Here is a 14,761-nt window from a genome sequence, read left to right on the forward strand (position 1 = left end):
CTGCATTAGCAAAATGTATATTAGGGAAACACAATACTACGTGGATCTCATTTTTCTTCATCATATCACACAATGATATGTTACTACACTAGAACATGACAGGATGTGAACTTGCTGGTGTAACTGCTACGTGTTGTTTAACACACCATTTTCCACACTAATAAATTCCTAATAATTTACTTGAAAGTGTCCTGAAATACATACATTGGTGCTAAATATAGAGAATACAAACTCCTTGCTTATGATGGCCATTAGTTGCAATTAAATATTTGCAGGTGGACCAACTAAACACACTCCCTATTTTTTCTACAATTAACACAAAGTAACAAAACAGACAGGGTCAACACTTGTGTGTGTGTGTGTGAGTGAGTGTGTTTTTTTGCATTGGTTTTATATCTTAAATACTTCCTGTTTGTTGTCCCTCTTCTTTTATGGGGGGAGGGGCGGGGAGTGGGGATGTTATGGGATTGTTGGCAATGTGAATTATTTTATGTTGAATGACTGACAAAACTAATAAACAATGTGCACATTTACTGCTACATGTTAGAGTCATTAATTTAATTACTGTTTCTATAGCTACCAAACATTGCCAGCATACATTTAATTATAAGTGTTGACAGTGTGGGAGCTGATTTATTACTTTCATCACTCAGCACATGCATGTATAGACCTATACGTCACTTTCCATGTATGACCTATAAAGAGTTGCTTATTAAATTGTTCTTTCCTGTAACAATGTAACTACAGAACAGTAAAATAAAGCCATACCAACATAATGAAACTATTCTCTCCTTCTTTTATACAGAAATATCTCTTTATATCCAAGATAACATGAATTCATAGAGAAATCTCCACCTCCTGCTCCTCTGTGGCATTAATCACCCCTCATACATCTCTTTCCGGTCGGGGTTAATCCCTCCTCCCTCCTGCCCTCCTGCCTCACCACACCATCAAATGCTTCATCCTCTCGTTTTGTGAGAACATTCAATTTTCAAAAAAAAAAAAAAAGTATTTCTTCAATACAAGACTCGACCCACTCTTTTAGAAACAGATGTGTTCCGTCATAATAAGGATGGGATAACACAGGAGCGGCAGATGATGGAGAGGAACCTGCGATTGGATGCAATACAAAGGTAACCAGCGTCGGTTTATTACAGCTTTAACGAAGCCTCGGCTGTGAGCTTCAGTTTTCTATAGACACATGCGGAGATTGTTGAAGGATGGAAGAAGAAATGATGAGGAGAAATAAAATCATCATGGCTGTGCGCGGGGTGAGCAGGAGGCGATTTATTGAAGCGTTGTAGAGCGGGATGCCCTCAGGTCCTGATTATGGAAGTGAGATGAGATCGCTTTGGTTATCGTGCGTGTTACAGGCTCGATTTGTGTGCCAGCCGCAGCAGTGATTGAACGCTTTCCTCTGCTACCTGCTCGACGCCTGTTGGTGCTGACAGACGATGACTGCATTGATGGGATGTAGCAGCAGCAGCAGTTGGCACTAACAGGAACCCCCGTGTTATCCCTCCTCCTGCTGGCTTCTGGACTGGCTGTTCTCTTGCAGCACCACGGACAGCGACAATGACTCGGCTGCGTAGGAAAGCTCTGGTGGCACTCTTCCTCTTCACGCTCTTCATCTTTGGAACCATGATGGGGCTCAGGACGTTGAAGCCAAGCGATGGTTTCTCAGACCTGGCCCCAGGGATGGACTTCGCCGGGGAGAGATCTGACAAGAGGAGGTTGGATGTGAAAGATGTGATGGTGTCGCCGGGACAGTTCCATATGGGCAGTAGCGACACCAAGGTTGTCTTCACCAAATCGGACAGAGAATACAGTATTTTCTACGACGTGCACATCTTCTATTACCTGTGGTATGGCTCTCCAAGCATGGACAATAAGTACATCCATTGGGATCACGTCCTGGTGCCACACTGGGACCCTAAGATTGCAGCCAGTCATGCTCAAGGAAGGCACACACCTCCAGAAGACATTGCCTCAAGTTTTTACCCAGAGTTGGGACCCTACAGCTCCAGGGACCCAAAGGTGCTGGAGTCACACATGACCCAGATAGAAGCAGCGGCAGCAGGTAAACTATTCTCACATCAGTGGCTCCACATGTTTCCTTTGTTATGGTCAAATGTTGATACTCTCCACTGCCGTAACCAAGACTTACGGGGCTATGAGTCCAAGCCCCCCCCCCCCCAACAGCACCCAACCTCCAAGACATTTTGACCAGAGGTAGTCTATAGGTCTGGATTTTTCTTATTTCATCTATTCAGTTAGTTTTGAATTACATTTCAGGTAGGTAAATTTTGTCTAAAAAACTGGAATAAGCGTATAAAATAACTACGTGTTTTATTAATTGGAAAGTGTAAGCGAGCTAAGTTAATTAATCATAGTTTTTGTAATCATATAAAGTAACCTTACCTACAGACAGGAAAGTGGATATTGGACGATAAAGCAAATCCTTAGATAAAGAATAATACCAATTCTTTTTTTAATGGAAACAGTTGAAAACAATATAACATATACATGATAATCATCATTAACAAAGTAAATTACTTGTTTTTTGTCAACTTTACGATGTAAAAAAGTAAAAACAAAAGTTCCTTTTTTATTCATCTTTAATTAGTTTGTTGTTTAATCAATTGTTGTTTAATGTGTTCAATTCATTATGTTTGCAATAGCTCCCATCATCCCCTTCATACTTCTAGTTCTACTAACCATCCAGTTTCATCGCAAGCCTCACTACACACCCATCCACCAAGCCAACCTCCACACTGTTATTCCACCTGGCATTGGAATAGAAAATTGGCACCAATCATACATTATAAGGTGTACATTTGTCCAATATGGACATAACTTCTAGGATACTGGGCTGAGTAAAAGATGAGGATTAAAAGGATCAGAAAACCAACTACTTTGCCATCACATGAGTTAGGAGACACTCCTGGTTAAAAACAGAAGGGGGATTGTTATGGAGGAAAATCTGCTTTTTCGATTTTAATAATACAAATTGATACCTTTTCTTTTAACATCATCACATTCAAACTTCATGTCTTACTGCAGTCAGACCAGACTTTGTCCCCATGCTATGGTGTTGTAGGGGTTCTAGTGTTGTCCTGGTATCCTCCCGAGGTGGCAGACGACCACGGGGAACCCACCGAGGATCTGGTTCCTGCCGTCATGGACGCCGCCCACAGGCACAGCATCAAGGTAACTGGTGAGACAACCGGTATGTTTTTTTTCATTTCTGATGATTTGATAAATGAATGAATGACTGCAAGTGTTAATTGTGTGGTGCCGCGAGCAAAAACCAGAGAACGACATTGATCTTAATGTTATATCATCAGCGCTGTGTTCTCACTGTCGTACTGTTGGCCCCATGGACCTTTTTTCAAAGCAGACATTTTGACTTGACATAGCAGTCACGTTAGTAATACCATTAACAACGGCTCTATTCTATCCAAGTGTTCCCACAAACCATGACAGTGTGACAAATGAGCCAGGACATGCAATACCAGCACCTTGAAACTGATTCATTTTTATTAAGTACACCTTTGCTTTTTGCTACTGTGACATGTCAAAATGTAATCCGTGAAAAAAGGGCCTGTTGGTTGAGCCAGTTTAAGCATGCAGGACAGAATAATGTGGGACGATGGGAAAGAGAGTGACGCGGAGTGACAGGAGGAGCTTTAAAGATGATAATTCAGTCAAACTTTATTAAATTGAAAGAAATATTGAGGGGACATTGTTTGTCATTTGTTGAGTTTCTTTTTGACACGAGTGTCACTTCATGTTGCTATCAGATTGTGGGTTAGCCTACATTGTGGAATAGATTCAGAGGGCTATTCAAAAAAAAGAAAAAAAAACAGATATGACAAATAGATGAGTTCTGGGCATGATTCCATGCAAACACAACATTAAAGAGTAAAGCTGCCAAATGATGTATATTTAATCCACTTAATGAATCCACCATGTGCATTAAAACACACTTTTAAATTCAGAATATCCTTTATTCAGTTTATTCAGTCATTCTAAATAAAACATTGTTGTGTTCCTTTGCATCCATCCTCAGATATAAAGAGAGGAGGAGAGTTAATTGTAGAGGTTTGCAAATTAAATATAAGTTTTGAGTAAGCTAAGCCAGCCAAGCTCTCTGTTGCTTACTGGACAATATGTTCACACTGCTTTATCCAAGAGATGAATTCATTCTGTCGTACTGAGCACCCAAAGTCCCAAAAGTCCCTTTTGCACACACATTTTTTTCAGGACTTCTGGACCATTGGCAAGTGTCCCATATCTGTCTGCAGCCTATTTCTCTTCTGTGGAGCAGTTTATACCCAGCAGAGCCAGGGTTATATAAATGTAGATGGTGGAAAAACAGCAAATAGGCTGTGATAGCTTCCACTGTTTTGGACTCTCTCCGGCGCTGTGTTCCCTCAAAGGTCAGCACACTCAGGAAGTTTGCTGTTTATCAACAGAGTGAATTAAGGTGTCAGAGTGAATCAAAGTTGAATTCACCATGAAAGATTTGTCAGAATTAACCCAGACACCACAAGCAAATCTATCAGTCACAACAATCCCATTAAAGTGGAATGATATCACTGGTAAATGTTGCTGTTTTAAATGCTGGTGTGATCATGCCTTAAGGCTCAATTTTTTCCAGTTGAGAGAAAGTGTGTCACGCCCTTTATTTCAAATGAAGCCACTGCATTGTAGTCCATCGACGCTTCTGACAGTGAACAAATTTGTACCTCCATGTTGGGTCCCAGTGGCGGATTTGATGTCGATGCTCTGACCTCGAAACCTGATATTTACAGTAACGTAAGCACATACGTGTACTGATAATGTTGTGATAATGAGCCAATAGCTGTTTGAAGGGTGGATTTTCCCTTTCGATGCACAACTCCAGCTAACAAAAATCTATCTACTTTAGCATTAAGGGCTTTCAAATGCCATTAAGCCATAACATGCTGAAGGTGCCTGAGAAAGCAGTGGCAAAAACAAGCTGAGGACAGACTGTAGATTCAGCCGTTAACAGGACAGAAGAGCTTTCCCTCAGTCTATTTTCATGCTCCTTATATGGAAGTCTTAGACCGAGAACTGGGTCTCTCTGTGTGTCTCAGTAAGACTTACACAACAGCGTGTATCTCACAGCTGACCTGAGGGCTAATGCTCTAGTGTTTCAGAGCACCAGAGCTGCCACTGACAAAATACAGGCTGAAGTCTATGTGTGTGACCAGTCATGTGTGTGTACGTGTGTGTGTGTGTGTGTGTGTGTGTGTGTGTGTGCACGTTCTCTACAAATGTCATATGCGTGTCTACAGATGTCGCATGTCATACGATGTAGCGTTTTTGATACAGCCGCTTCAATGTTTAAAGGCGGAATGAGGCGTAACGATGAATCACCCTTCTAAGTTCCATCCAAACTAGACCACCAGTGTCACAGAAATCAGTTGTCGCATCAAATATGACACACAGGAGGACACAGAGTGATCCATAATCCCCCCCCCCCCCCCCCCCCCCAGTGCTCCATCATCACTAATTAAGCATAGATTGACCCTGTTTTCCCAGTGAGTGTTGCTGTTGGGATGCTCGCTGCAAACTAGAGGAGAGAGAAATCATCAAAACTTAAGTAGAGCAGAGCAGTTCTCTCACTATCACCACAAGGAAGATTTCATATTTCAGTGAGATCTAAATATTTTATATTGAATATAATGTATATGCAAATGTGACATCACATGCACTCGTCCATACATTTTTTATAAATATATTAACAATGGGTCAAATGACTGCGTGTCGCTCGTGTCACCCAAAGAGAATTATCATACAACTCTGCAGTTCACCTCAGTTCTATGCAGTTATTTAGCATTTTTTAATTATTGTTTTGGTTTTTATAGCGTTTGCAGGTCATTTTAGTTTAGTCTTTCCATTCTCATCAACCTCTTTTCCAGCACTAACTATCAGCTGTTTTTGGAAAAGATACAGTGTACTGCAAAGGACCAAACAACAGACAAACTTAGCAACTAGCTCGTGAATGATGCTAGTAGAACATTTAGCAGCTAAACTGCCAAAAAGCCTTCTCTCAGGAGTTGGTGGAGACCAAAACCAAACTAAAAGTAGAATGAATATTGGAATTATATTCATAAGGTGGCCAGACACTCAACTCCAAATGAATGGTAATGGTGCTTCTGTGTTTTCTGGATGTTTAAATAGTCAATTTTTTGCTAATAAATTCACCATATTAACTTTATAATGTCTGACGCCTTCAGGAAATGTGGATTAATGCAGTTTAGGAGAGTAAAAAAAACATGTACAACTTTATTGTCCACCATGGTGGAAAGTTGTCTACATAAAATGTGAATGTGAATAATATGAATTGCTCTGTTGAGTTTCCTATACCATTAACTCCATTTGATGGAAGGTGAATGTGAATATTTTGCGTGTAGTTTACTCTGACCACATTGCAGGATTTCTTATTATCCTTGGTACACCTGCCATTTTCTGCACTCCATTTAGAGTGGCTTCGTTTTTTTCCCTTCCATTATAGTATTTTGCATCATCTCAGTATACATTACCAGCTGAATTCATGTACTATATTCCAACATGATGATATAATGTTGCTTCAGGTTAGTGTTAGTCATCATCTGAAGAAAAAACAAACATCAGTGAAAACTGTAGGGGAGGCTTGTTTGTTGCGGCATCATCTATACACCTGAGGCCTGGAATGTAAATATGAGAGTCTGTCAGCATCACACAACACGGAGCCATCTGAACAAACAAAGCACTTTTTCTTCCACATTCATTCTGTGGTTCATTCAGCCAAACAGGAACAGATTGAACAGCGTCTTACCTGGCTGGCCCTTTCATGATTTCCAATGAGTCGAGACGACTGACAAACCCGAGGCCCGGGCGCCAACGCTGCCACGTTACCATGGAAACTGTTTATGAAGACCTTGCAGCCTCTTTTGAAAGATGGAGTGGGCGTTGAGCGTTCAGTGTTTGCGGCTCGACAGCTCTGTCGATGCTTTACTGTTTGCTGCTGAGCTGCAGTAGACCTTTTCCACCTTGTGACTGCCGTAGTTTTTCTTTGATGACAGAAAGCATCCATCACTCAACCTTAAGCTGCTGCTAAAGAAACACAACACACTGCTCTATGTGAAATCATTTTCAAACCTCCAGTTGAATTTGGTTCCTCTAAAAACTCTGTGAACTTAAATCCCTAGGGGATCGCATAAATCTGAAAAAATAAGTCTGATGACAGTCTCTTAAATTATAATTATTACCGAAGGCAGCTACAAAAGATTTCTGAGACACTCTTGGTTAGTTGAGTAGACGCCATCCCGTGTCACCTGAATGTGCTGACAGATGGGATGACAATGCAGGACAAGCCTGCGGGGATGGTGAGCATCTGCTTCACTTGTTTTCTCCTCCTCCTCCTTCTCAACTCCATTTTCAAGAAACACTCATCAAACCTGCCGGCTAAACTTAGGTCCTATGAGTTTATTTTTAAACCATTTTCCAGGCAAGGCAGAATTTCAAGCACACACTCAGTCTGTATCGATAAGAATGTTGAATGCTGTGTCGATAACCGCACTGAAATTTAGACATATTCGAGATTCTCCAGTGTAAAGTAACAACACTGAATTTAAAGCAGCTGTCGGAAGTAGTGGTGACGGATGGAGTGAGTGATGGATGTTTGATAAGTGTGTTGCTGTCTTTTATATTGTCTTGCACCAGCCTAGAATGAGAACATATGTTATGCAAGTATGGGATTGATATCTGCTAGCTGCAGGTGGTAATGAACAGTAATGTAAATCAACAGTTAGCAGTGATAATGTGCCACAAAGTGTAGCAATTTCCTAATAAATGAGAAATAAAAATGTGTAAAAATATAATAAAAAATGAAAGTACTATAAACAGGTTTCAAAACACTATGAATATTTCAAAGGATGACTACACAGGGTTCATCTAACAAGGAATATTTGCATTGAAGTGCAACTTCACAGCTCAAATTGATGTTTCAACATTTTTCAACAACGTTATTATTGTCAAGCAATGGTGAAAATCAAAGTTTAAAGTCACGCTCTGCAGTTAAACTTGAAGGTTCATTATTATTATATTATAAATTATCATCATTATTCATTAATGCTTGACAGTGTTTTCACTGTCATGCTGACATAAGATCTCACGGCTGAAAAGATATTTGCTTTATCTCTTATTACAATACTTTGCAGATTACCCCTGAATAAAAAAACTAATTATAAAGTGTGAGTCAAACATTTACTCTGTCAATTATAAAGACACATACACGTTTGTCTTTATATCCTTGTGGGGACACTCATAAACACAACGCATTGCCTAGCTTCTTACCCTAACCTTAACCATCACAACTAAATGCTTAAACCCGACCTTTACCCTAAACTGAACCTAAACCCAATTCTAACCTTAACCCTAAAACCAAGTCTTAACCCCCCTTTGAAGTTGTAAAGATCGGCCAAAATGTCCTCACAACACCGAAATGTCCTCACAACCCTGGTTTGAAATTGGTTCTCTCAAAGATAGAAAGACATGCGCGATCACACACACGCATACACGCACACATACACACGCGTAACTTCCTCGCAGGTGCGGAGTTATGATTATCAGCACAAAAGAACAGGATGGGACTCAGTGGATATGATTGACAACATTTCGACTACAAATGCTCTTGAAGACGACAAATGATTGACAACTCTTTGAGAACAAATGTCATTAATGGTTGAAATGTTGTCAGTCACGTCCGTGTAGAATAAAAGAAGAATCTGGAACGTAATAGCGACATGCTGTTTTTCCTTTTTATAACTCAGTGACACCGTATCACAAGGCGATGATTGAAGGCATCCATCTGCCATCTGGTATGATTCTGGTACTGCACACAACTTATAAGGAGGTGGACAGGCTTAGGTATGGCATACAAAGTGCAAGACCAAGACTGACATCCTGGCTCCAAATGTAGGCTTTCGTTTAGGCTTCAAGTCTGAACAATTAGGTTAAGGTGGTTTAGAAATACTACAAAGTAAACATGTTACGTCTTGGACATTTGGGAGGTATTCTTATTCACTTTCTTAATGAGAATTAGATAACCTCACAACAAAACCCAGGAAGTCACAGCGCACACAACCCCCCTGTAAAACCACAACTTGTTTTTACACTTTGGTTTTTGTACACACGAGACAAAATGTGTTAATAAGTGAACTCTGGAGGTATTGCCATTCTTGTAGGTGGGATTTTTTTAAACTTTTGGACAGAGCCAGGCTACCTGTTTCACCTGTTTCCAGTCTATGTGCTAAGCTAAGCTAACTAGCTAGTAGCATTAGCTTTATACAGTATTTAGCTTCATATTTAGCTTCACATTTAGCATACATACAAGAGTTGTATCAAGCTTCGCATCTAACTCCCGACAAGAAAAGCATATTTCCCAAATGTCAAACTGTTATTTTAATATATAGGTAGATCTACATGATATCTACCCAACCGTACCCTAGTTTGAATTGCTAAGCTTGACCATAAACAACATTAATCAAAGACAAGGACTGTTTTGTGCACCTGGGAGAACACAGACGTGACTGTAAACTTGTGTAGACTTGTATTGTTTGGATATTAGAAGGCATAGTGCAGATTTGGTCATTTAGTTCATAATCATAATTTACATTTGCATCAACAAATGGACTATTTTCTCTTGATTGGGATTAATTGCTTCAGTTGATTAGGTCACAGTAAATGAAGCTGACTTGCCTTGACCTATTCAGCTGTGTTATGACTACACATTATTGAGGACCTAAATAGAACCGCTTCATAGGAAGCCATTGCAAAAGCTCCTGATGAAAGATTTAGGATATAACATTTTCATTGTGTCCTCTAACTGTTCATCAGTACACTTGGTTGGATTGGTGCTTAAAATTGAAAATGATGCTGTCATTTTGAGCTGAGCAGTTTGGTATTTGAGCATTCATACAAAAACATGCAATCACTGTGAAAACAAGTGCCTCCGGAGTCGGCACGAAATGACACTTCAGTCAACACTCTAATTCACAGACAGCGCGTCCAAATAATTAGCGAGGTCCACAGATTGCTAATTAAATGTTGCCTTCATACTGGCTGTCCATCAAAACAAACATTGCATTGGAATAATGAGCAACTGAGTGCTGAGTTTGAAAATCATTGTGTAACCTCTTATTTTTCAGGTCTTTGTGTATTCGTGTTGTTCAGTGTCATTTATTTGACATCATTGTCCCGCTGTTTTTTTTTTTGCACAGGTGGCCTTTCACATACAGCCATACAAAGGGCGGACGGACCTGAGCATGCATGACAACATCAAATATATTATCGACAAGTAAGTTATTCTATGCATCCGCTTTCCTCTGTGCCAGAGAAGGAATAGTTGCCTTTCACTCACCAAAGGCTCTGCTTTTCATATCAGTGGTGCTGACGTTAGAAGCCTACTGATTTGGTGAAACACGAAGCCTGATGTGGGAAGGTGAGGAACAGGTAGTTAAATATAGATGTCTCCCCTGTGATCCTGCTACAATGGAACCGAAAGTGTTTTTTGCCCCTTGACTTCAACCAGTCTGAATATATCTCAAAAAAAACCCAGACTCCTAATCAATCTAATTTAATTTGATGATATTCAGCTTTTCCTGTGGCTCAAGGAGGATGCTTGAAGAGGAGGACATGGGGAAAAATGCTGCGAGGCTAATCAGATAGTGTTTCATCTAATAAGATATTCAGTGGTAATCTGAAAAAAAAAGAGTTATGATCTCACACTGTGTCTAGGAATGGGAATAAAGGGTTTCAGTGATGCCATGTTTGTACTGACATTAGATTGGAGTCAAATAAAAGGCCAAGCTGGAGGGCCTTGAGTTGAATCATATTCCTTTATATTGCTGCCAGTACTCCCAGAAACCCACTGTGCTGACCATCTGTGTGAAATGGAACAAAAACTAGAGAGACAGAAATGTGAGCTGATGGTTTTAGAGAGTCATAAATATTTTCTGAAGTCTTCTTGCGTGGCACAAACTGTGAAATCTTAGCTGTATTAAAAGTGCTACATTATCAACTTGGTGCAAGATCTATTGAACCCTTCCCCCCATCAATCTGATTGCTGATGGATTCTGCTAATATGCACCTTATATTTTGAGTATCCTGAATAGATTGAGATATGTGTGTATTTGTGTATGTACACTTTGCTGCATATACTTTTTATTGCCTCCCACTTGGGATAAATGAAGTGCATTAAATTTGATACATTAGTATAGTTACCATCAAACAAACAAGACCAATCGTTTTACATCATTAGCATGAAGGTTGTTCACTTAACTGCCTGACATTGTTGTTCTAGTTGAAAATGGTAAAGGGAGAGTGGAAAGAAACTGGATACATTACTTAACCAATGTGGGGCCTTAAACAGTGTTTAATATCTGACACCTTAAAGCTGCAGTAATATTTTATATGGATATTGATTCAGTTCGCTGGCAGTGGCGAACCCACAGAGGATTATCACCCAACCCTTTGGTTTTCTGGCCAGCAAATCATCACTGTCATCTTGTTTCCAGCAGCAGTAACTGACATCCATTGTTCACTACCTGGCCTGCACCAAACAGCAGACAGGGAAATGTAACTGGTGAGCATGCGTAAAAGACAGCAGTGCAAACTGACAAATCGAAGCAAGCCAGCCTCGTCAACCTAATCTTATTTTTAGAGGAATTATACCAGAGACTCTTAATATGACAACAAATTAAAACCCTATGGATTTGAAGATTTCCAGTTTAATACCCTACAGTGGCAGTGTCAAATTAAGACAGTGTTGCAGACAGCAATGTACACTGCAACCATTATAATCTTCTTATAACAGCTTTCTCATGCAACACTCTTCAATGCTTTTTTTCTCTATTATTTCTTTGTCTTATTTTTCTTAGGTATGGAGAACATGGCGCCTTCTACAGATTCCGGTCCAGCACGGGGCGAATCCTGCCTCTGTTTTATATCTATGACTCCTACCTGACTCCACCAGAGTCCTGGGCAGAGCTCCTGACCACTCAAGGCTCCCACACCATCAGAGGCACACCATACGACGGTGTTTTTGTTGCCCTCATTGTTGAAGAGCGCCACAAACATGACATCCTAGCTAGTGGCTTTGACGGCATGTATACCTACTTTGCCTCCAACGGCTTCTCCTTTGGCTCTTCCCACCAGAACTGGAAAGTCATCAAGACCTTCTGCGACTCAAACAATCTGCTGTTCATCCCCAGTGTTGGTCCGGGGTACGTAGACACCGCTGTTCGACCGTGGAACAACCATAACACCAGGAACCGGGTCAACGGCCGTTACTATGAGACATCCCTGCAAGCAGCCCTGTCTGTCAGACCAGAAATTGTCACCATTACTTCTTTTAACCAATGGCACGAAGGCACGCAGATAGAGAAGGCGGTACCCAAGAAAACAGTGACCCGATTGTACCTGGACTATCAACCCAATCAACCAGAACACTACTTGGAGCTTACGCGCCAGTGGGCAGAAAACTTCAATAAGGAAAAGGACAAGTGGCTAATGTGAACATAGCTTTATTTACCCTGGTTGATGCCCTGAGCGTGACCAGAAATGGCATTAAGTCAGCTCTCTCTGTTGTAAGACAGCAACTTTATAGTCATCCATCTACCCTGTTTCTCTCTCAGCAATCCTTGTGATTTTCTCCAAATGTTCACTTTACCCTCACTGTTTTTAATCTCTAAAGTTTTTTGTACAGGATTGATAATATCACTGATATGTTGAAGCTACAAGGTCATGATGGACAGATAATCATCATTTCCCGATATGCTAACAACTCGGTTAAGTATCTGTTTTTGCGACGTCAAGTGCGGCTATGTACAGTAACTCTCCTCTGTAGGATTTTTTTCTTATTTTCTTATGATGAAAAACTGTTCTTTCCTGTATTTCCTTAAAGAACAATTAAAATGTGTCAGTTTACTGTTGTGGAATGAGTGACATGTTTGAAGAAAAAAGTGACAGAAGGGGTCACCTGGCAAGAAAATGAACTTTTAAGGAAAGGTTAGAGAACTGCACAGAGCCCTGGGTCGTAGGCAGGCGTGTGTTTGCTTATGAAATGCAGTACTTCAGTCAATTCCTCCAGACAAACTCTAGTTTCGAGGTTGCATTTGTTTGTACATGGTGAAGTAATCAATACAGTCAAACATAAAAGCGGGGCTGTGCAGACAAAAACATCGGCCTCAAATAGAAGCTGCAGAGAGCTGCTCCAGCTGGTTTAAATTATGGGAGCAGTGAGGATCTGAATCAGAATGGATTTTTCTTGGTCTACTGTTGTATTTGGTTTGTTTTAGGTCACACAGTCTAATTATAAACCAATCAGTGCTTAAAAAACGAGTCACACAGCCTCTCCGGTTGTTTATTCCTTGAACAAAGATTTGGTTGTATGCTGAACATTTCAGCAGTGGGGAAATCAGAGCACACAGTTCTGACTTAAAGGATTCGGGTGTAATTGGCTATCATTTCTATTTGTAATATTGAAGCAGAGATCTGAGAACACTACAACAAAATCCAACAGGGCAAGGAGTCAGATCATAAGACAGGTTGTAAACAAGTTAGCATTTTAACCAGATGAAATAAACCACTTTATTTGGAGAGTGTTGCAGTGAAGAACCCAAGTAGTAAGGGTGGTGGCATGTCTCAATGAGGCATCCTAGGTTCGTCAATCCCACTGTGATTCCTATAATAACATAGAAGAAGAAGAAGAAGAAGAAGAAATAGAAGAGGGGAGAACTGAGACAACTGAGAAGGGGGGGCATAGATCCCACATGGTAACCATAAGAACTGTGATTGGTCAGATTTGACTGCTTGTGTTTTGTGGACTACAAAATAAAATGTGCACCATAGGCATCTGTGGCAGTTAACCCCTTGTGTCTAGTATAAATCCAAGACACACCTACCATATGTGGGCAAAAGAACTCAGGTAAGGCTTGGTCTTTTTTTCCTTTAAAATATAAAAATATCAGAATATATAAGATAAACCTACAGTAATAAGTTTGTTGGTGTAATATAGAAGTGGTTGATTTTTTGCTTGCTTCCTGGTCACTGGAGTTAACTCCTGCGGATTTAGATTATGTTTCCAATCCTGCGTTGGTAAGAAACCAGGTAACTTATGAAAAGGATGAAATCTCTGTTCTCAGGCATTTCATGCAAGTAGTTCAGTAAACTGAAAACTCTGGCTGTCAGCACTCCCTTACTAACACCTAGACATTTCAGGCAGTTCTAATCCATACTAAATTCATAAACCACTGAAGCAGCTTTCAGTATGTAGAACCGACTTTAGTCTGTTGATGAGGGGCGACATGTTCATGTGTAATTTACCAGTGAAGCCTGAGGAAATGCCTCTGTGCCAGGCAGTTGGAAGTAGAACAGCTCAGGCGTAGTGAATCAACCAGTGTCCAAGTAACCTGGCTTCAGCCCTCATCTGAATGAGAAATCACTGGAGCAAAGATGATCCCCTAGGACACTCTAATGCCACGCTTTAATGGCTGTGCCCTCATAAAGCCTGTGCCCACAAAAATGACATGTTAGCACCAGGCTGCTGGCAGCCCACTTTCAAATGCCAGGCCTGGGAGCAGCTAATCATCGCTAATCTACAGTTCTGGGTTTCAAAAGGCACGTAGAGTGCTTTTTACTTTGGAAACTAAAATACTGAGGGTCAGGACCAGGATAATACTGCCAC

At 40.5% G+C, this 14,761-nt stretch overlaps 1 protein-coding gene across 1 annotated transcript; it reads left to right on the top strand.

Annotated features, from left to right (window-relative positions):
- The first annotated feature begins 1,575 nt into the window (after positions 1 to 1,575).
- On the top strand, positions 1,576 to 12,591 carry maneal (mannosidase endo-alpha like). The gene is made up of 4 exons (XM_062436239.1): positions 1,576 to 2,080; positions 3,101 to 3,210; positions 10,296 to 10,372; positions 11,955 to 12,591. Exons 1-4 carry the CDS (start codon positions 1,576 to 1,578, stop codon positions 12,589 to 12,591), a joined length of 1,329 nt encoding a protein of 442 aa, XP_062292223.1.
- Positions 12,592 to 14,761: the final 2,170 nt, after the last annotated feature.

This window comes from Scomber scombrus, chromosome 16 (assembly GCF_963691925.1).
Source record: "Scomber scombrus chromosome 16, fScoSco1.1, whole genome shotgun sequence".
Lineage (NCBI taxonomy): Eukaryota > Metazoa > Chordata > Actinopteri > Scombriformes > Scombridae > Scomber > Scomber scombrus.